The 22,683-nt window shown below is 39.6% G+C and overlaps 1 protein-coding gene across 1 annotated transcript in view; it reads right to left on the bottom strand.

Annotated features, from left to right (window-relative positions):
• Nucleotides 1–22,683, bottom strand: part of STK26 (serine/threonine kinase 26) — a 57,353-nt gene that overhangs the window by 9,712 nt on the left and 24,958 nt on the right. Inside the window, exons 3-4 of the mRNA XM_004587703.4 lie at nucleotides 13,373–13,603; nucleotides 4,249–4,305 (exon numbers count right to left, since the gene is read on the bottom strand). Coding sequence (XP_004587760.1) covers nucleotides 4,249–4,305; nucleotides 13,373–13,603 — 288 coding nt within the window. The remainder of the gene's footprint in view (nucleotides 1–4,248; nucleotides 4,306–13,372; nucleotides 13,604–22,683) is intronic.

The raw sequence follows: 22,683 nt of genomic DNA, 5'->3' as shown, positions 1-22,683 counted from the left end.
TAAAAGGTGAAAATGGCATATTATTTCTTTGGTGGTTGGCAATGAAATTCTTAGTAGTAAATAACTAAGGGACAAACATCACACCAGTAAAAGTGCCAATTATGTTCACCTGATCATAAAGCATTGGCAGGGCCAGCTGAGGCATACCTTGTTTACTTAAGAAGCTGGGCAAGGTCCATGGGGTCCAAGCTAGCACTTAGATGGCAAGCATAAAATAGCATATTACCTAGCTCAGAAGGTTAAAACATATTTATTTAAAAGTTTCACAGAGGAATCCTAAAGGTCCACTGACTAATCTACTACTTTGAAGTCCAGTTTAAATTCCAGTGAAAGTAAAATCCCACTTAACCAGCTGCTGGGAGACAATGAGAAGACTCAGCAACAGGCAAATGTGGATGGGTGGTGTGGGCAACTTTTTCTCTTCTTTTATCATATAGAATATGGTCCCAGGTGTCTAGCTAAAATGTTTCCTTTAACATGTTGTTACTAATTACAAAAGGAGAGAAGTGGCAGCTGGAAAGAGAAGGAAAGTAGACAGAACAGAGATTCTCTTTAAAATCGTCAACACAACTATAGGACAGATGTTACCAGGGTCTTGGTCTACTCTCCTTAGAGTGCAAGCTGAGATTCTTGCTAGGGACCTAAGCCCTGGCCATCATGTCTCATAGATAACCCCTCCTCCCTAGAGTAGTAGTCTGGTCTTGTGAAACCTGCTTCTACTTTCAAGTGAGGAGATGCAAGGCAGGGCCATTTACTCTTTCAGTGACTTTACACTTCTAGACTTGTGGATTTTCCTCCAGCTGCCCTGACTTCCAGCCAGTCCCTAATCTGCCATGTCATGTGACATGTTCTCTTCGGGTTCACGTATTAGCTCCAACTTTTTCTCATGGTGCTCATGTTTTATATTATTTGCCTTAGTAATAAGTGTTTTTGTTGTAAGTGGTTACATTTCTTTTTGGAAAGAAGTGGGGTATAATAAATTCAGTGAAATAATGTACAATATGCTCCAAGTCTGTCCAGCTGTTTTTCAAGAATGTGAGAGACTCTCAAGGATTGAATTACATAATGCTGACATAAATTACAAGTCATAATCTTCTGGTATGAAAGTGAGAAAATACACTCTGCTCAACTTCCCTCTTACTTTTCTCTTGTTTCAGGTAGCAGAGCAGCCCTCAATATCCAAGTCTTTCTTAGCTCTACCATGTAACAGCATTCGTTAGTGCAGGATTAAACATGAAGAATAGCACGATCTACACAGCAGGGAAATTTTATAATTACATCCATATCATTGGATGTGCAAAATTAATAATTACTAAGTCATTTTTTTATTTTCTAAATCTATATATACATATATATGTGTGTGTGTGTATATATATATATATATATATATATATATATATATATATTTTTTTTTTTTTTTTTATTTAAAAGGCAGAGTGCCCGAGAGAGAGAGGCAAAGAGACAAACAGATCTTCCACCTGCTGGTTGACCTACCAAATGGCCATAACAGCTAAGTCTGAGACAGGCCAAAGGCAGAAGCCAGGAACTCTCTTACAGATGAGCAGTAGAAATCCAAGTACCGGGGCCATCTTCCACTGCTGTCCAAGGTGCATCAGCAGGGAGCTGGATCACAAGTGGAGCAGCCAGGACTCAAACCAGCACTCTTCTATGAGATGCCCACGTAATAGGCAGTGGCTTTAACACACTGCACCACAATGCCACACTTTAAATTCTTCCTTTCAGATTTGAGGAAATAAGGGTATTGGAAGGGGGAAGGCCTTGCTAAATTTAAATCAGCTAACTGGTGGCAAAACTGGAACTAGGTGCTGCGACCATTTTAAATTCACTGACTTTTCCTTTATTGACATTTGTTTTATAAGACAGATATCACAATGACAGGATGAGATTAAGACCTTACGATTATTTTGCCTAGATATTTCATAAAAGTGACCGCACTGTTACTAGTGGATTTGGATTAGGGTTGTTAGTTGGGGTTGGCCCATTTTAAAGGCTTAACACTGCTATCACTGAACCTGATAAAGAGTGGATGAGCCCTGCCAACACTCCCCAAAAAACCAGGAAGGAGACATGGTGAATACATTGGGGCCAGCTAAGGTAACGGATAAATCTGGAAATGACTGGCAATATTTACAAAGCTAAAGAAAGAACTGCAAAGCAACGGAGAGGCTTCTTGTAGGGCTAATAAACAAGGCATTGGGTAACCAGGCTCTAAAAAGACAACTTCAAGAGGAGCTGGAAGCCTGACTCCATACGCCCAAAGGATTACTACATAGCCAAAGGCCAGTGGGGTTCTCTCACTACTGGGCAGAGAGAGTGAAAAATTGAACTCAAGCTTTAGGATGCAAAAGTTAGGCACAAGGAAGGACTGTCATGTTCAGCAACGGATTACAGAGACAAATTCCTGGAGGTGAGCTGCAGCTCTCCATCAGATTTCTTTGCCATTTCATTAGAATGGTGTAAGTATCCCTCCGCCTAAAGGAAAGAAAACCCTCTATGCTCATTTCTGTTCCTGCTGCTGTTTGAAACGTTGAGCCCATCAGGGTTAAAGTATTGAAAATATGTTCAGGGCCTGACATGGTAGCCTACTGGCTAAAGTCCTCACCTTGCAAATGGCAGCACCCCATATGGGCGCCAGTTCTAATCCCGGCCGCCCAGCTTCCCATCCAGCTCCTTGCTTGTGGCCTGGGAAAGCAATCAAGGATGGCCCAAAGCCTTGGAACCCTGCACTCATCTGAGAGACCCAGAAGATGCTCCAGGCTCCTGGCTTCGGATCGGCACAACTCCAGCTATTGTGGCTGCTGGGGGAATCAATGGACAGAAGATCTTCTCTGTCTCTCCTCCTCTCTGTCTATCTGACTTTCCAATTAAAAATAAAATAAATCTTTAAAAAGTGTATTCAGTCATTTTAAGCTAGGAAAACTCATCTCCTCTTAGAAATAAGAATGCAAATGTGATTTAATGATCATCAAAATGTTTTTTTTTCCCTTAGAAATACCACACAGGCAGAATTGTGAAAAAAAAAAAAGTTAGTCACAAAGTACCAAAAATGGAAGACAACCTAGAAACAAATGTTTTGTAAGACATTTAAGTGTTGACAGTTTAGGCACTTTGTTCACACTCCCAGATTTAGTGAGGAGTGCAGCCAGCCATATAAACTCAGATGCCCATAGGCCAGTCCAGTGGTCACTGCCTCTTGCAATTCTTATTAAGTTAAAAATATGATGACATGCTATTCCAGATTTTAAAGTGGAGGACAAGGGGAGGGCAGGGAACCAATGTTGACAGGATTACCGTAATACGGGGGAGCGGGGGTGAAAGCAGCATTTCCCTAAAGCACCTGATGTATGGACACATTTCCCCTAGGGATGATTTCTAGGCACTGCAGAATTTTAGCATTCTGACCCTTGTCCACTCAAGTGGCTGTAGCACTTTCAAGTCATTGTAATAACGAAATTTGCCAACATATTTCCAAATAACCTATAGAGGGGCCATAAGGAACTCTTGGGAAGAACTTGATCTATAAACCTACTTGTTCAGAACTGTAGAAGCACAGTTTCAGTTCTGGCTGCTGTACCAGAATACTACAGATACATGGTGGCTCAGGGCAAACTAATTTCTCACAATTCCAGAGGGTCAGTGTCTAGTGATAGCACACTTCCTCAACTCTCCCTGGTTTCCATACAAACTTCTCACTGTACCTTCACATGTTAGAAAGTGACTTGGAGAGCTCTTTGGGGCCCCTTGTATAAAGGACACTTCATGAGAGTTCTATCCTCATGACCTAACCATCCTCCCCTGTGCCTCCTGCCCCACCTCTTCTTATCATCACTCGGGGATTAGGAATCAACATACAAAGCATGTGTGCGGTGGGGGAGGGCAACGTCCAGTCCATAGCAGTGGACTGTTACTTTTAGTGACAGTTGCATCAATTACATATATCTGAAAAATCGAAGACATTATTTTCCGGAATAATCTTGGAAGTAGTAAAACTCAAAATGGACAGCCATGAACACACTTTGAATTTGGAAGATTTTATTAAGCGCTCTGCATTTCTCACGTACCCCTGTGCCGTCAACATCATGCGCATACCTGCCAACACAGCTGTGTCTGCGTGAGAGTTTCATTCGAACGTAGCTAAAGCAACAACTTAACCTGACCAAAAAGCACCATTTACTTCAATTTTTATGAAGTGTATTTGTGTGTATGCAATTATTTAAAAATACTTACGAGATCGAGTGCTGAACCACCACCCAGGTATTCCATTATTATCCATAATTTTGAACCCTGTAAAGCCATGAAACACAAAAATAATTACAAACCCAAGCTAAAGTAACACACTAGGAAAAATGCTAACCCTCACATAGCAATGCACTGCCTCTAAGATACAAGTTTAAAACTTCCTGCGTGGTACCTGGAATATATTTTTTCCACAGAACTTAACAAAATGAATAGCCATTGCTCCCTTCTCCAAACGTGTTTACCCTTTAACATGTCCAAGCCAACCTAAATATTCTTTTTATTGTTGAACTGAAAATAGTGAACTTTATAAAATTTAGAAAAAGTAAACTTTACCTTTAGATTTGTTGTGAATGATGATGCTGACAGTTACATTAAAGAATGAGGAGATAAATACTTGTAAAAACTTTGAATGCTTATCATGTGATTTTAAAAGTTTTTAAATTATTTATTTTTTAGGATTAACTTTCTTTTCCTTGGAAAGACAGATTTGCAGAGAGAAGGAGAGACAGATCTTTCAGCCACTCATTCACTCCCCAAATAGCCACAATGACTGTAGCTGGGCCAATCAAAAACCAGCAGCCAGAACCTTTTTCTGGGTCCCAAATGTGGGTGCAGGTGCCCAAGGACTTGAACCATCCTCCACTGCTTTCCAGATCATACGTCGGGAGCTGGATGGGAAGTGGAGCAGCAGGACATAAACCAGCACCCATATGAGATATCAGCACTTGCAGACACTTAGTCAATTGAGCCATCACACCGGCTCCCTGATATTTATTTAAATTAACACAAAAAATTGTACGCACTTATGGGGTGCTATGTGCTGTTTTGAACAACGTATACATTGTGTAAGGTTCAAATCAGAGTACTTAGCATATGTTCGGGCACATTTAAATAACAGACTGATGGAATTAAAACTCCTTATGAAGGACTATACTGTTGTAACAACATGGGGAAAATCAGTTGGGAGTGGGAATTTGTGGGGGTGGGGAATCCCAGACTCTATAGGATCATACCATAAAATTCAAAATAAAAATTTAAAAAAAAAGGTTCCAAAAGTCCATCTTTAAGATATTGGGAATTTCTAAAGTAAGCACTTTCCCATTAAAAACATCAGCTAGGTTCACGCAGTAGTCCCTGCAAAAGACAATTCAGCCGAGATGTATTCCTAGCATAGCATGAAGCGTTCCAGGGAAATCACTATTTATGCCTTGACATTTATTTTTTTCTGGGAGAAAACTATATTCAGTGTTGTGCTTCATCTTGGGATGCCAGGAATACATTTCTCACCTTGACAGCCCAAGCTGTGGGATAAAGATTCTCAATTCTCAAACTCTGAAATTTCTGGGAAGTACTAAGGAGTTCAATTAAAATTTCCGAGTATCTCCATGGGGTTGGGACTTTATCAAAGCGCAAAAGGAACTTCAATTGCAGGATGATGAGTGCTAAGGGAATGGTGGAAGAGGGATGAAAAGTCAGGGATGAGGTCCCAGGGTAGTATGGGGGGATGGGAAGTGGGCTGAGGTTGGGGACTAAGTAGGGAGAGGGCTCAGTTAAATGAAGACAAAAGGATTCTCCTTTGTTAATTCTGTCACCATGTAAACTGTGTAAGAGAAACAGTGCTTCCGTACCCCACACAGCCTGTCCACTGATACTGACATTCATTCTGTCAGGCCACAGCAAACCAGCTCGAATCCAGGAACAAAGGACTGGAGTATCTTTGTTAGGAGCAGTATACACAATACGAGAGAGAGGAAATATTCCCACAAGAGTGGGGAGGAAAGAGGAGGTCTGGCAGTGAGTCATGTAATCTGTATTTATATACAGAAATCCACTACTAGAATGTGAGAACTGTGAATCTGATGTATCTTTGTGTCAAGGGTAGACATTTTTTTTTCTTAGGATGAGCATTTGGCCCACAAGTTAAGACACTAATTGGGATGCCAATATCCTATTTATCAGAGAGCCTGAGTTGAGCCCCAGTTCTGCTTTGGGTTCCAGCTGGTAAAGGATACACATCCCAGGGGTCAGTATGTAACAGCACACATGATTGGACTTCTGCCACTCATATGGACCCCTGGGGTGAATTCCATGCTTTTGGCTTTGGCTTGGCTCAGCTCCACTGTGGCAGGCTTTTGAAGAGTGAACGAGTGGACAGAAGATCGCTCAATATCTTTGTCTGCTAAAACAGACTGAAAATTTTCTTTTGACGTCAGTTTGTTTCTACCAAGTACTATGCTCTACCATATGAATTTAGAAGGTTTTCCAAGCACCTGACATTTAAAAGGATCTTGTAAAACATGTTTGTTTCTGTAATTTTGCATGAATGAAAGCACCTGTTTTCCAAGTTAAAAACTGTGTGTTCTTCATTTATACTAATTCAAAACAGAAAGTTACCAACTCTCTGTCCCTAAAAAGTATTCACAGAAACCTTCAAAAGTGACTCCCTAAAGCAGTAGATGCACACTGCCAAGATACTGGAAGTAATGTCTCAGCAACTTCAGGTCTGAAAACAATGCTGCTTCTCAGCACGCGGACCCCAAGGCGGAGGGAGGACTCCTTTTAGACAGGCAGGGAAACGTAGCTGCCCCGCAGCTTCTCTGGTTGCCTCCTTTTGACTGCTACACCTAGATACAAGCCTCGGTGGATGATGACCATTGGGCTGGATGCTCAGAAGATCGTTGGACAGCCACATGAGCATGGCCTTGAGTGGGCCCTGGTGGCAAACTAGCAGGTTGCGTCTATGCTCACGGAAGCTTAACCCACAAGAGATTCCTCCAACAGGTTCCTGGGCCACAGCACCTCCATTGGCTCAGTGTAAACAGCAATCACAGAGGAAAAAAAACAAATTGCAAAACCTAGACAATATGATCCTACAATGTGGAGAGATGATGGTTTCCACACCGAGAAACTCCAGCATGGAGAAAGCAAGCAAGTGTGTTTGGTTTGCCTTGTAAATAACTGCAAAAGGAAAGATGGTTATCTACACAATGGTTCCCAATTCCAAAGGAACAAAGCAACTATAAACCATAACCATAACATATTTAATCACAGCAAGTCCCTAAAGCGAAAATAAAAATGTTATTTCTCTACTTACAAAAGGGTCCATAAATTTGAACAATGGTTTATAGGACTAACTTTAAAGTCTTGTGTCAACATGGGTGGCCATTCAGGGATTAGGAAATTATTCCCAAATTTGGAACATCAAAAGAATAACTGTTCTAGAGTTGTACTAGTTACTGGGAAGAAGTTAGGCCCTAGTATCTTGCTGGTATCTGAAGTATCAGCTCTTACCCCTTGAGGCTTTTGAACCATAATTATTTGCCACCAAAACAGACATCTGGCCAAAGGGGATTGAAATGCTACTTGGGGAAGTGGGAATTTGCTTATAGAAGAAAACATTAAAATCATTATAGATATTTGATAGAGGATTACTTATAATGCATATAATCCAGTAAGCAACAGCTTCTAACTTTTATGCCTGATATAGGAATACTTATATACTGAATTAAGTGAGCTGGCCTGTTAATCCAATAGTTAATCATAATACTGGCCATGTAATCCATCAGGTATAATAAACCAGCCACAAAAGGACAAATAATATAGGATCCCATTTCTATGACATACCTAGAGTAGTCCAGTTTCCAGAGACAGAAGACAGAATAGTAGTTGCCAAAGACTGTGAGCAAGGGGCAAAATGGGGACTTACGGTTTAGTGGGTACAGTTTCAGCCAGTGAACATCTTTTGGAGATAGATGGTGGTGATGTTGCACAACAAAATGAATATACTTCACATCACAGCACTGATACACCAAAGAAGCTAACATGGTAAATTCTGTTATGTGTAGTTTACTGCAAATGACAACACAGTACAGACTTGCCAGAACGACAAAGGGTGGCAGAGATCATCCTCTGTCGAATATGGGCACATACTTCTCCACCTCTGAAATCACTTCCTTCCAGTCCCATATGCCTTGTCTGCTGTTACAGTCCAACCCCCAACACAGTCACACCCAAGATAGTTCAAATACTATCTCTGCTGCTGTTGTGTTATCATACTTAATGTGCCCACAAGTCAATGAGGAATCTGAGGCAAGTGGCCAGCATGTGTGTATGTATGCAGGTTTGAGGAGAGAAGGGCCGGAACCAGAAGTATGAATTCAGACGTGGTCAGAATAAAATGGGTTGATTAGGGCAAAAATATAGAATCAGATGAATACAGAATAGGCATTCAATATATAAGCATGTGTTGAATGGAGTCAAATATGGGGCCCTTTGGGACATTATATTAGATTTCAAGCTATTTTCATTTTGATAAAGAATGTTTTATACAGAAGAAAATGTTCTATTCTTGACTTGCCGAAAGTTTTATGGAAAAAAAAAAAAAACAAATAGCACAACTTTAAAAACACACATATTATTTGTAAAAGAATATCACAGAAACATTGAGCATACACTGGATAAAAACACACATAAAGTTCCAGTGAGAAAAAAGAGGCCATAAATATTTTACAGACTTGGTTAAGGGGTGTTAACTTCATTCGTCCAGTTCTTTTTTTGTTATTTTGAAGTAATACTGATGCTATATGGGGGAAGCCAATTTTTTTCTCATAAAGAGAAGTGGATGTTTCATCAAAATCAATATTTCACTGTCTAAAAATCATCTCCTTCAGTAGCAAATAAAGGCACGATTCAGATTCTATCCGCTGTCTGGGTGAGCTTAATTTTAAGATTTACACTGAACTAGAAAAATATTTAAACATTATAAAAGACTCTTCCAATATTATAAGATCAGAAGAGGAGGCTTTGCTTATTTTAGCACTCTTCATACAGACGAACTTTGTTAAGAAAATCTGCAGTGAGCTAAAATGAAAGGAAAACACTGTGGTCACACGGATGTGTTTGTCTGGTTTTTACTCTTGTTTTTAAAAATGAAGTTATACTGTGACCTCAGTCGAAATGAATACCTAGTCATTTTTGCATGTCTCAAGGAAATCACCACAACTGCGTATTGTTTCAGAGAACATATAATTTTCTCTCAAACGCAATAACCCTTTCCTCTAGTTGACAGTGAGGTCTTGGTTCAGTATGATATCTTGTGTGAAGACAACTCCTATCCTACTTTGTTCCAATTAACTCAAAAAACCTTCCACATCATCTGAAATGCAAGGATGGGGCACAGTGAGTACAGCAGAGGACGGATGACTGCGCAGTTCCCCGCTGGTACTAAGAGGACGTGGCCTTGAAATACACCTACAGCATTAAAGAGAAACCCCTCAGAGGTGTGGCTTTAGTTTAGAAAAAATTGCAAGCCCTCACAATTGCACCATGTTTTAATATAAATGGCAAATACATTAGTCAATTTAAGAGTGATCGAAATAAACACAATGAACAGGTTGTAAGATCATACGATGTCTCTTTCCCTCTATAAATTTGTGTACACTTACACACTTATATTTGTATATACATACATGACTTGTTTACTTTGAAAATATTCAGGACACATGTGACATAATTCAGTAGCTAGCACATTTCTACAATCTTACCATGAAACAACCTATTGTTCAAAGTGGTCTTTCACAAAACAGACTTCAATTAACATGAGTAAAGCAGTGGAAAAATAAGGCAGTTTCATCCTTATTAAAGAAGACATTTTGGACAATGGTTTTATATCACTGACTGATGAACATATTATATCATCAAGATCTGAGACAATAAGTCAGTTTGTACTGGAGATGGTGGAGTTTCTGGTGATGAGTACATGTAAGCCACCATGTTAGGCTTTGAGTGGAATTTGTCTAAAAGCGTGAAATTTTAGGAATGAAAAAATACACAGTTGCAATACATTTTCTCTGGGCGCACTGAATATGTAAAGTCTATATGCAACAGATGAAACCTGCAATTCTAATGTAGGATGATGCATTTTAAATAGGATTTACTTAAAATTTTAAGCCAGTTACCAACAATAACTGATCTATTACAGGTAATTAAATGTAGCAAGGATTCCATTTGTTCTAGAGTGGGTCTAGAATTCTTAGGAATACAGTCAGAAATACACACATACACGGTTTCTAAGATTCTGACTTGCTACATGAAGTGCTAGAATTAGATACAAACTCCCCAGCTTTATCATGTCCTCTAAAAGGTCTACACTTCAAGTAACTTTCCAGAAGGACAACAATGGCGACTTCATTTTGTGACTCATCTGTATCTCCAACATACTTCACTTAGAAAATCGGCTACATTTTAGAATCATATAGGAAGGTAATTTGCATGACGGCAGGAGTGAAGATAACCACTTTTGTATCTGGAACTGTTTGGCTGATTCGTGATTAATTCTAAGCATTCATCCATTAGCATAATTAGGCGTTGTGAAACTGCAGAGAAAGTGGTGATGGAATTCTTATCTGTATTAAGTGGTAAATAATTTAGCAAAGCGAGAAACGGAGTAAGGTCACCAAGACAGAGAAGCAGGCAGTGTCACTCTTCAGCATTTCCCAAGGAAAAACAAAGGCAGCTATCCATAAACCAAAATAACCTCTAGGCAGAGAATCCTCAGCAAATCAGCAGGGGACAGAAACTGTAGTCTCAGCGAGGGAAGGATCGCCAGCGAATGAGCACAGCCTAGACATCAGAGAACGCCAAGAACTGAGAACGTTGCAGAGGCAGACGCGCCGCCATTATCTCCACCTGGGCTGAGAATACAGGCGTCTCTTGCTACTGAGATAGACAGCAGCCATTCACGTCAGTGAATCCTCCCTCCCTTAAGAAGCAGACACTGCTGGGAACCACGACTCTCTCCATCCATGCCAGCCTCTGAACCCCTGGGGTGGTGGCTGCTCCGAGAACCCCACAGTCGGAACCCGTATTTTGTGAACGTATTTCACCGGTCCGCAGCTCCGCCATGAACAGACGTTTACGTCGTCACACCAGCAATGGCTTGCAATCACACCATGTCCTTATGATAGCGATCTCTGTCCAAACTCCAAATCCGGTTCAGCTTCCATTGAGGTTGTCTGCACTCCAGAATCGGAACTGCCTCTGTGAATCACACCGCACCCACCATGCCTCCAACGCTGATGGCGGAGTAACCGCCAGAACTAGCTGGTGACTACGTGGCCAGATCTGAGGTACCTTCGCATGTAGAATGTAAATGGTCTAGGCACCTATTACGTCACTATAGGAGCTTGCCTCCGCCCAGGCTCCCAATCACGCTCGCTCTGTAATAAGCCCGCCCTCCAGTCCCAGGTGCCTAGGTGGCGATGCGGCGGTGGTAGGGGTGGAGAGGAACTGTACCTCCCGATTGCCAGATTATCCCGGCATGCCCTGGTGGACAAATACCTTAAGGACTCAAACTTCTAGCCTTCTACTCATCGGATGAGCCCACCGGCAAGCCAGCTCCAGTGTACAGAGATTCCCCCCAGCCATGACGAGTTCTGTGAAAGGAGCTCAAGGGGGAGTGAACCCAGCCTTCTCAGTTCTTTACTTCTTGCTGCAGATCTCTGTAGCAAACTCAAACGTCAGAGCTGAACAAAGGACTATCTCGCTGTGACCTAAGCAGTACCAGAACCACCATGCCCTCACGCTCTCCCATAAGAAAAGCCCTTTCCACGCGGAAACTAGTGTTGTGTGCAACAGCTGTTTCACAAAATGTGCATACATCACCTTAAGGCAACAAGGAACAGCCAACCATCGCCTCTCCCCTCCTCTTCCACCCCTCCCCCGCCCCACCGCCAAGGTCTGAGGGTCAAAGCTGTAATACTTTCACTGTGTTCTTTTGAAAAATGTGCAATGCTGTCATAATAAACAATTTTAATTTTGCAATTAAAATTGCAAAATTTTTTTTTTCCTGCCAAGGGCCATATGGATATTTATAACATCACTTTCGGGCCACACAAAATTATCAACTTAGAAATCAGCCTGCTGTAGATTTACTGAATTTTGCATCCCGGGTCTGCCATTGCCTTGGCAGGGAGACCAAATGGTTTCGCTGGCCTTATATGGCCTGCAAGCCTGATGTTCCCCACTTATGGGCTAAGCTAAGCCCTAACCTTACGCACCTAGTCATTCTTCATATTTCAATAGACCAGCATTCTGGCCTCTGACACTGGAACCCATGAATTCTTACAGCAATATGTCCATCTCCAGGGGCTTTAGGTGTCTGCCGATTTCATGATATTGAACCAGTAAAATCCCAAATGCGGGAAGAACACACAGATATTCCACTTGATTCCATTTGAACAAATATAGTCAGCCTTCACATCTGCGGGGTTCCATGTCCCAAACCCAACCAACTGCAGAGCAAACATACTAAAAATATTATAACTATACTAAATATGCACACTTTTTCTGTCATTCCCTAAAGTGTATGAAAAGCAATTATTTCCAGAACTTTCAAATTAAATTGTTAGATACTATAAGAAATTTATAGACAACATCTTTGGGAGGATGTGTATAGATTATATGCAAATACAACTTTATATAAAGGATGTGGGCATCTGTGTATTTTGGTATCCACAGCACATTCTGAAGTCAATCCTATTTCCCCAGCCCCTCACACACACACACCAAAAAATAACTGTACTCATCAGTTGCTTTAAGATGTGCCGTACCCTGTGCTGATACACATATCCAGGCTATTTCAGCTAAGCTGTTAAAAAGATCACAACCTGGTGGCAGAGAGAGAGAGAGAGAACTGCAAACAGCCACCACAACTCAATGAAAAAGTGACACACTTACATATCAAATGTGAGGTCAAAAAAAAAAAAAAAAGAAAAGATGAAAAAGACAGATATTAAGAATACAGTGTGGATATCTGAGGATTGCTTTTTCTCATTGAAAGATATAGCTCAAGGATTAGCTGTATTTCGAATCGCCCATCAACCTCAACACAAAAGTTCAGATGCTGTCAAAGCATGCAATGGAGTGCTGGATGTATACAGGATACAGCTGTTAAATCTAACAACGGAGTGCTTGGTTCTACTAATGGGGTGAATTCTGTCTTGACATTCAAGATGTTCTAATTTAAGACACTGCCTTTCAAAAAAAGAATTTGTCACAAAGGAAAATATAATGAAAATAATTTATGACTTAAATAATATAGCACACACATTACCTTTAAATATGATCCATAGTATTTTGTTACATACGAGCTGTCACACTGACTCAAGACAGTAATTTCTTGCTGAATGTCTTCTATTTCATCTTCAGCTTCCTCAAGATCAATGATTTTAATAGCAACCACTTGCTGGGTACGGTTATCAATTCCTTTGAAGACTTCCCCAAATGAGCCTTTTCCGATGCGTTCTAATTTTGTGAATAGTTCTTCTGGATCAGCTATATTATTCTAAGGGGGGGGGGAAGACAAAGAACAAAAATGTTTTGAATCAAGTATTTTAACGGAAGGAAAGTAAGTCACATAAGACAATGTTATTTTATCGGATTTCCCCTTATTCGTATTTTCTCCACTGTATATGTTTATAAAGTATGATGTGAGAATTCAATACATGTATACAACGTGATCAAATTGAGATAACTGGCATTTCCATCTCTAAACATTTCTCACTTCTTGATTTTCTATTTCAAAGAATATAAACTCTATGAACTCTACACATGTGCTTCATTGGAACCAAGAGCCAGCTAGTTCATATTCTACTGAGTCATCCACACACACCGGGCTTAGCTAATCCTGCCGGCCAAAACAATCCCGCACGGCAAGTGTGGCCTCCAGTGCTCATCAGAGGACCAGGCGTTATTTTTTAATGCAGCAAACTAATCATACACAGTTTGTACACTATTGTAAATTTAGCAATGGTGAGAACACCCAACCCAACCTATGGCAAATTATTAAAAACTGCCAGTTTTGGCCAATGTCAATATGCATCACTTTTTAACTTTGCTTCTTAATTTCTAAAATCTCATTCCACCCACACTTCCAAATTACCATTGGAATACTACAAAGGCAAGGATTTACAAATTAAATTTTTTTTACTTAAGAACCTATCAGTGGTTGAAAATATGTTTTGAATCTTTATTTTAATTATTAGTACTCTTGAAGAAATTGGTAGTATGGTGAATATTCAAAACTCTTCCCACAGTGGGGAACAAAAATATACTATTACAAAATCTGGAATCAGGTGTAGGATTTTAGATGAAAAAACATATAAGGAAGACTTACATTTATAAACATATTGCCCATTCGTGGTCCAGAAAAATCATTTATCTATAATATGCATACAATTTTGAATTACAACTACATTTTAAAAATTTTTTTGTGTGTTTTTTAAATTATTTTTTATTTTTAATTCATTAATTACATTGTATTATGTGACACAGTTTCATAGATACTTGGGTTCTCCCCACCCCTCCCCAAACCCTCCCACTATGGTGGATTCCTCCACCTTGTTGCATAACCACAGCTCAAGTTCAGTTGAGATTCCCCCATTGCAAGCGTATACCAAACACAGAGTCCAGCATCTTATTGTCCAGTCAACTACATTTCATGAGACAATCTTTATAGCTTTACTTGAACTCTGCTAAAGATACATTAGCTGATAAAATAAAAACTCAAGATGTTCAAACTCTCAAAAAAAACACCCACATCAGTAAGTTTCATTTAAGGGCTTTATTAAGCTAATCTGTTTCTTGGAATTACTACAAAACATGAAGTTGCTAGCTAGTTTTTGGTGAGCTATCTATTTCCATTTACCCATTAGAGCTGGAATAGTTGCTCAATTACAACAACTGTACTAGTTTCACTTCATTATCAACTTCACATAACTGTCCAATTGACACACCACTACCTCAGTAAACTGCTTTTAACAAAATTTTCTAAGTTCTCTTATTTCAACCTGCCTAAAGCACAACTTGCACATGGCATACCTAATACATCTGACTGGACTTGTCCTCATTTCTGAAAGATGTGGGACAGTGTCTTGGATGCACAAACTATTTGGGTATCCCCATCCAATACCACATGGAATAAATATATACAAATTGAATTGCAGATCACAAATAGTTTATACTTTCAGTAAGCTAAATTCCTCTTAAATGCTGACATTTTGTTAATGTTGTCTTTCTCAAACACCAAGGTTCTACCATTTTTTGATCTCTTTAGTGTACTCTCATTCCAAGACATTGAACTTCATTATTATTATATAGTGGCTTACTCACAAGGAATTCTTTCTGTTTCAAGGGGATGGCTGTTCTTTCTATTATCTTGTGGTACAACTATTCAACAATCTGGTAACGGGGTCATCTTCCTCTAACTTCCTAAATTTGGTAGACTTGGAAAGGTTTTTTTTTTTAAGCCTTTTCTTTTCAGTCACAAAATAATTCTAAAATCTAAAATATACTATGTATTAAAAATACATAGACTATGCCTTCTTTTTTTAAAAAAAGATTTATTTTTATTGGAAAGGCAGACCAGATTTACAGACAGAAGTAAAGAGAAAGATCTTTCGGTTGCTGATTCAATCCCCAAGTGGCCACAATGACCGGAGCTGAGCCAATCTGAAGCCAAAAGCCAGGAACTTCTGGGTTTCCCAGAAGTGTGGGGTCCCAAAGCTTTGGGCCATGCTTGACTGCTTTCCTCAGTCATAAGCAGGGAGCTGGATGGGAAATGAAGCATCTGGGACAAGAACCAGCATCCATATGGGATTCCTGCATTTGCAAAGTATGGATTTAGCCACTGGTCCATCACACCGCTGGGCCCTAAACTATGCCTTCTGATAACACACTCCAGGAAGTATATTCGTAAATTTTATAAAAGGTTATTATGCACTGTTGTGAAATAAAATTAAATCCTAATCTTCCTAATTAGTGTTTTAAAAGGATTTGACTGAAACCATCACTCCCAGGGAGCACACAGCTGTTTCTTGCTTTTTATAATAAAAAGCTCTAGCAAATATGTAAATCAAAGGTTCAAAATCCAAGTCACATTTTGTAGCTTAAAGAGACTCAGAAGTGAAGACTAACTGATGAACATAGTTGAAGATTTTTAATTGAGGAATGATAGATTGGAGAGAGAAAAGGACAAAGATCCATCATTTACACAATATTTGCATTTCTTTTACTTGGGGTCTAAACTTCTCAAGCAAATCACCAACTTTCAGAGCAGAGAGGATCATGGAAAGAAGTTCTCCCTACTATAAGCAAAGCTCCCTAACTATCTGAAGGATACAAATCACTGCCCCACTCACAAACTCCTGACATTCTAACAGGTAACACTCAGTTCCAACTCCTCTTTCACCATCTTAAAGTTCTCTAAGTCTATTAAAACATATTTTCTGAGACCATTGAGGAAGAGCAAGCTAATTCTCTGCCTGTGGCACAAACTTCCCATATAAATGCCGATTCTAGTCCTGGTTTCTCCCCTTGCCATCCAGCTCCCTGCTTGTGGCCTGGAGAGGCAGCAGAGAATGGTCCAAAGTCTTGGGACCCTGTGCCTATGTGGCAGACCCAGAGGAGGCTCCAGGCTCCAGGCTCCCAGCCCTGGACAGATGCAACTCTAGTTAGTGTGGCCACTTGCGGTGTGATCAGTGGATGGACAATCTTTCTGTCTGTCCTTCTCTCTGTAACTCTTTCAAGTAAAAATAAACAAATCCTCATTTTAAAGATATATTTCCTGCCTGTTTATAATACAGGAGGGAAACAATCCAGTAAATAAATGATAAATGTAGCAAGCAGTACAATTTACAAATCATCTATAAAAAGAAACTAGCTTATTCAAATACTTCCATTGTTCTTTGGAGCCTTAAGAAATCAAGCCAAGTCAACTCCCATTCTACCTAAAACCAATATTCCTTTTCAGAATTTTTAAATTTCCACATTTTTCTGCCTCTACTGCAAAATTACTATTGCATAATATGTCCATATTAGTAATATGTTCATATGTTTGTTTGCACTACCATGTAATAGAGGTGAAAAGTGTCCAGTCCTTGGGCTGTATAAGGCCCACAAATTATTTGATCCAGCTCTGCCAAGGCAACCACAGAAGGCATTCAAAATTCAATGAACTCATAGTAGGCTATTTATTTTAAGTATGTGAAATGCAGAGTTACAGAGAGAGGCAGAGATAGAGCGAGATCGTGTATCTGCTAATTCCACTCCACAAATGGCTGCAACAGCCTGTGCTGGGCCAGGCTGAAATCAGGAGCCAGCAGCTTCCTCCAGATTTCTAAGATGGGTGTAGGGGCCCAAGAACTTGGGTCAACTTTTGCTTGCCCTCCCATAGCAGGCAGCTGGATTGTAAGCGGAGCTCAGGAACAAGAACTGGAACCCACATGGGATGCCCATGCCACAGTACATCCCAAATTGTTTGTATATGTATTCTTAACTGTTTTTACCCAATACCTTCCATATATAATCTACAGGATGGATAATACACACTGGTCCCAGTCCCACAGGCTAATTTTTAAGTTGGTAATGTTATACAGCGTATGAATGATGCTATAAATATCAAGATGGCCCTTGGGAGAAGAAGGGTTCCTTATGCCCACCATAAAGAAAGGAGCAGTAGGTTCTGCAGCAGAAAAAAGGAAAAACTGGTAATTTAACTTATTTTGATTTACAACAATTGGACCATTTCTGTATGTCCCATTTCACAGACTCAACAATAATAAATCTGTGAAAATGAAAACTTCAGAGACCAAGCTCAGAACATTTACATTGTTTCTTGATTTGCTTTATACCTGTTGTTTGTTTTAAAGTCTTCACCCCTCACAGTACAGTGTTACAAATCTAAGTCTTACACAGAAGTTATTAATACTAAACAAAAACAACAATTACTGAATGAAAATATTCTCATGAAGTCCAAAAGAGAAAAATATGAGATCATTTTGCTTGTCTTCTGTGGGGTAGCTGGAAGAAGACTTTTTGGATACTTCGAGAACTGGATGAAGCTTTAAGATTTTATAAGAGCTTTATAATCCTGGCTGTACATTCGATTTACCAGTATCACTTTTAAAAAATGTAGAGCACTAGACCTCACCCGAAAACCACTAATTCACAACATGTAAGACTAGATCTCTGGAATCAAGAGCTTTTTTGAAAAGCACCCTAAACAATTACGTAGTCATTTGGTACTAGTCTTGAGATCACCCTTTGTTTCCAGGGAATATACTATCTTCACTTCTCCCAAACACATGGGTCTAATGTAATTCTGTACACTCAAAGTGAACAATCTGGAGATGAAAATAAAAACCAAGAGGACCTTGCTATTTACGTGTCAGAGTACTTGAAAGGATTTGTGGAAAAAGTGCAATATGAAAAAAATCTATGCATGCATTTCAAATTTACTGTGCATCTAAATGAACTTATCTGTTCATTATACTTTTCACAAGTTTCTTGGAGTGTCTTCATAGGTATACTTAATATGCTGAGAAAAAAATGTCTGCAACACTTCTAAGTACACATCTCTAAAATTAGCACTTATTTTCAAAGCTAGACCCATAAAATTCAACACAGTACATACCAAACTGTTTGTGTATATGTTCTTTTTTTTTAAAAAAGATTTATTATTATTGGAAAGCCGGATATACAGAGAGGAGGAGAGACAAAGAGGAAGATCTTCCATCCGATGTTTCACTCCCCAAGTGAGCCGCAACGGGCCGGTGCGCGCCAATCCGAAGCCGGGAACCAGGAACCTCTTCCGGGTCTCCCACGCGGGTGCAGGGTCCCAAAGCCTTGGGCCGTCCTCAACTGCTTTCCCAGGCCACAAGCAGGGAGCTGGATGGGAAGTGGAGCTGCCGGGATTAGAACCGGCGCCCATATGGGATCCCGGGGCGTTCAAGGCGAGGACTTTAGCCGCTAGGCCACGCCGCCGGGCCCTGTGTATATATTCTAAAATCTTTTTACTCAATAGCTTCCATATATAATCTACAGGATGGATAATAAGCTGAGATTGATTACCGAGTTTGGAAGTTGACAGCCAACACTGAGAGTGTAAAATTTACATCTAGTTGACAATTAAAAAAAAATAGTCCAAGTTGTATGGCAGGCATTAGGAATGGGTGGCCAGGAGAAACAAAGAAATTGTAGACAGAATTAGAACTGTTTTTTAAATTATGTATTTTATTATTTTATGATACAGTTCCATAAGCCCTGGGATTTTGCTTCTCCCCCCTCCAAACCCTCACTCCCAACCCCTGATTTCCCCTGTATTATTACAATAGTATAGCCTTTCATAAAAAGTTCTTCATAAACCATCATTGTGCTATTTATGTGAATCCTAACTCCATAGGTATGGACACTGGCAGAGTCTCCAACATCCTATTGTCAAGATATTGTCTTTAGAGTTCTAGTAGAATACAGAGCTGGAGAGCCAAAGGTGAGAAAGAACAAAAGAATGAGAATAATTTGAATGTGAGGTAGCAGAGTAAGACCTCCAATATAGGACTCAGAAAACTCAACAACTTAAGGGAGAGACAGATCATTTGAAGGATTTGAAGGGCTGAACTCTGCTGTACTGGAAGGAAGAATGTCCAAAACTCAAGAAACAAGTCAAGCGATGTTAAACTAGCTCACTGTTTAGAACTTGTCTCCCTATACTAATGCCTTCTATGCCATGGATGTTTGTTTAGTGTTTCCTTATTAAGGTACCACCAGAAAAGACTGGGGGAAAAAAAAGACTTAAAATCAATACCCATATAAATTAGCACTGCTTGAGCCTAAAACCACAGGACACTAAGTTTTTCCTGTGCTGAGTATGAGCAATACACAACTGACAGACATTTGAGGGCTAGAAGGAAATGTACAGGCCATTCAACGCAACTCCTTATAACTAACTACCATGAAGACAAGCATTTAGTGTATGCCCAGCACAAAGCCAGCATTTAGCGTATGCCTGCAGTGTCCTAAGCTAAAATCACTGAACAGGAAGCCATGAAATATGAGGTCAATTATGTCAAAATGATGGTAGAAGTAGAGAGGTAAAGATGATGCTTGGGACAGGAAAAATTATAGAATCCTTAAGATGAACAGGAACTTAAATACCTTCAACAAAATCCTTTTGATTTCTATCAGAAACCTGTAGTTTAAAGAGGTTACACATTACTCAAGGATATGAAGTAGCTAACTAGTGGCAAAGCTAAATCTTGAATGCAGGTATCTGTAAGTCTATGGTTTCTTCATTACTGCCTGAATTCATGTGTAACTTAATTTATACTTCCACTTACTAAACCACAGAAGTGGCTTTCTATCATAAATATATTGCACAATTACCCAGTGTTTAATTTGTATCCCGATATTTATAAAGTATTTGAAAAAAATTAAAAGAATTTGGAAAACATAGATATGGCTTTCCTATGCTCCAAATAACAAATTATTACTGGTATTTTAATTGACATAGAAAATGTATGAGATAACATTAAAAAGGTCATGGAAAAATAGAAAAGATAAGTTTATGGGGTTAGCCTGTGATGCTGATGGTTAGCCAATTTGGCTGATGGCTTATGTCCTGACTGCTCCACTTCCCATCCAGCTTCCTGCAAATGCACTGAGGAAGCCAGAGTAGGTTGGCTCAAAGTGCTTCCCATCCCTGTCACCCATGTGAGAAACCAAGATGGAGTTGTAGGCTCCTGACTTCAGCTTGCCCAGAACCCTGGCCACAGGGGCCATTTGGGAGTGAACCAATGGTTGGAAAATCTTCTGCCTTTTCCACTTTCTATGTAACTCTGTCTTTCCCAACAAATATATCTTTAAAAATATAACCCCTCAAAACAAACAAACAAACATAGAAACAAACAAAAAACCTAGAATAGACAGACAGACAACAACAAGGAAAGCTTAGAATCAGACAGGAAATGGTCAGCGTGGATTCACTCATACCTCATTACGTGGGACACAAAGATTAGTTACTCCTCACTGGGGTATTGAGGATTTCTCTGCACATCCCTCCTAAAAATGTTCTGCACCTAGACTGTTGACACATCTCTTGTTAGAGTTATAAGTCAGTTCAGACCACCTGAAAAACAACCAGGTTCAGCAAAACCATGCTTCAACACTATAAACAGCTAAATACCAAAATGAAAATAGACACGAGACAGCTGAATAGTAACCTATAGCCATTTTAAGATGTATAGAACCTGGTAGTATATAAACCAAAATTGAAATGTCTATGAAGAAGTCACAGGTTGTGGTTAAGAACCTGCATTTTCCTTTTAACATATTGGTTAATCAATACCATGTCAATTAATACCATAATGTTGTTAATTGTTGCTGATGTTATTTTGGGGCTTTTAATTGATTGGGATGATACTCTGCCGGCTCTACCTTCAGACCAGAGATGGTCTCTCCAAGAAACCGTTGAACTTACCAGGACAGTAAGATGCTGGACTTTATGCTTGGTAAATGCTTGCAATGAAAGAATCTCAACTGAATTTGAACTGTGGTAATGCAACAAGGTGGAGGAATCTACCATGCGGGGGAGGTTTGGGGAGGGGTGGGGGGATTCCCAGTGCCTATAACACTGTGTCACATAATGCAATGTAATTAATAAAATAAAGAAAATAAAAAATATATATTTACTTTGATTAAAAAGTTCTGAAATCCATGCATTTGAAGGATCTTCAGAAAGTTCCTGGAAAATGTACAGTATGGAAAAAAACTGCATGGATCTAAAACTTTGCATTGAAAATAATCTTTTAATTTATATAGGCTTTCTGAAATACTCATGTATGCATTGTCATGTTCAACATGTTTTAAAGTACATATACACTGTGAAAATGAGTAAATCTAATATGCATGATACTCCAACAGTTCTTTGCTTTGTGTTAAGAAAGCTTATCTACTTTCTTTTCATTTTTTAAAATTATTTTATCTTTATCTGAAAGGCAGAGTTACAAACAGAAGGAAAGGGAGAGAGATTCCCCTATCTGCTGGTTCATTCCCCAAATGGCCACAATAGGCAGAGCTGAGCCAATCTGAAGCCAGGGACCACCTCTAGGTCTCTCCCATGTAGGTGCAGGTTTCCAAGCACTTGGGCCATCCTCTGCTGCTTTCCCAAGCCACAAACAGGGAACTGGATTAGAAGCAGAGCAGCTTGAACTCAACCTGGTGCTCATATGGGATGCTGATGTCACATGCAGGCGATCAACTTATACCACACCATGTTACTGGCCCCCTCTTTTTGTATTTTTAAACGACACAATACAGTAACTACAATCTTTAAATTGTACAATAGTTTTGTTGAACCTATGTTTCTTTAGATTTTTCTATTCTGTGACCAATCACTTATGATAATACAGATAAATCTGAAGGACATTCTGTTAAGTACAAGAAGCCAAGCACTGAAAGACAAATACTGTATGATCTAACAATATGGGGGACCTAAAAATGGGACCCAACAGAAGAGAAAAATTCTGGTTACCAGGAAATTGGATGGCTGAGAAGAAGGGCTTGTCAATGAGGTGCTGGTCCACATGAAAT

The sequence above is a fragment of the Ochotona princeps genome, chromosome X (assembly GCF_030435755.1).
Source record: "Ochotona princeps isolate mOchPri1 chromosome X, mOchPri1.hap1, whole genome shotgun sequence".
NCBI lineage: Eukaryota > Metazoa > Chordata > Mammalia > Lagomorpha > Ochotonidae > Ochotona > Ochotona princeps.
This window is presented reverse-complemented; position numbering and strand designations above follow the sequence as displayed.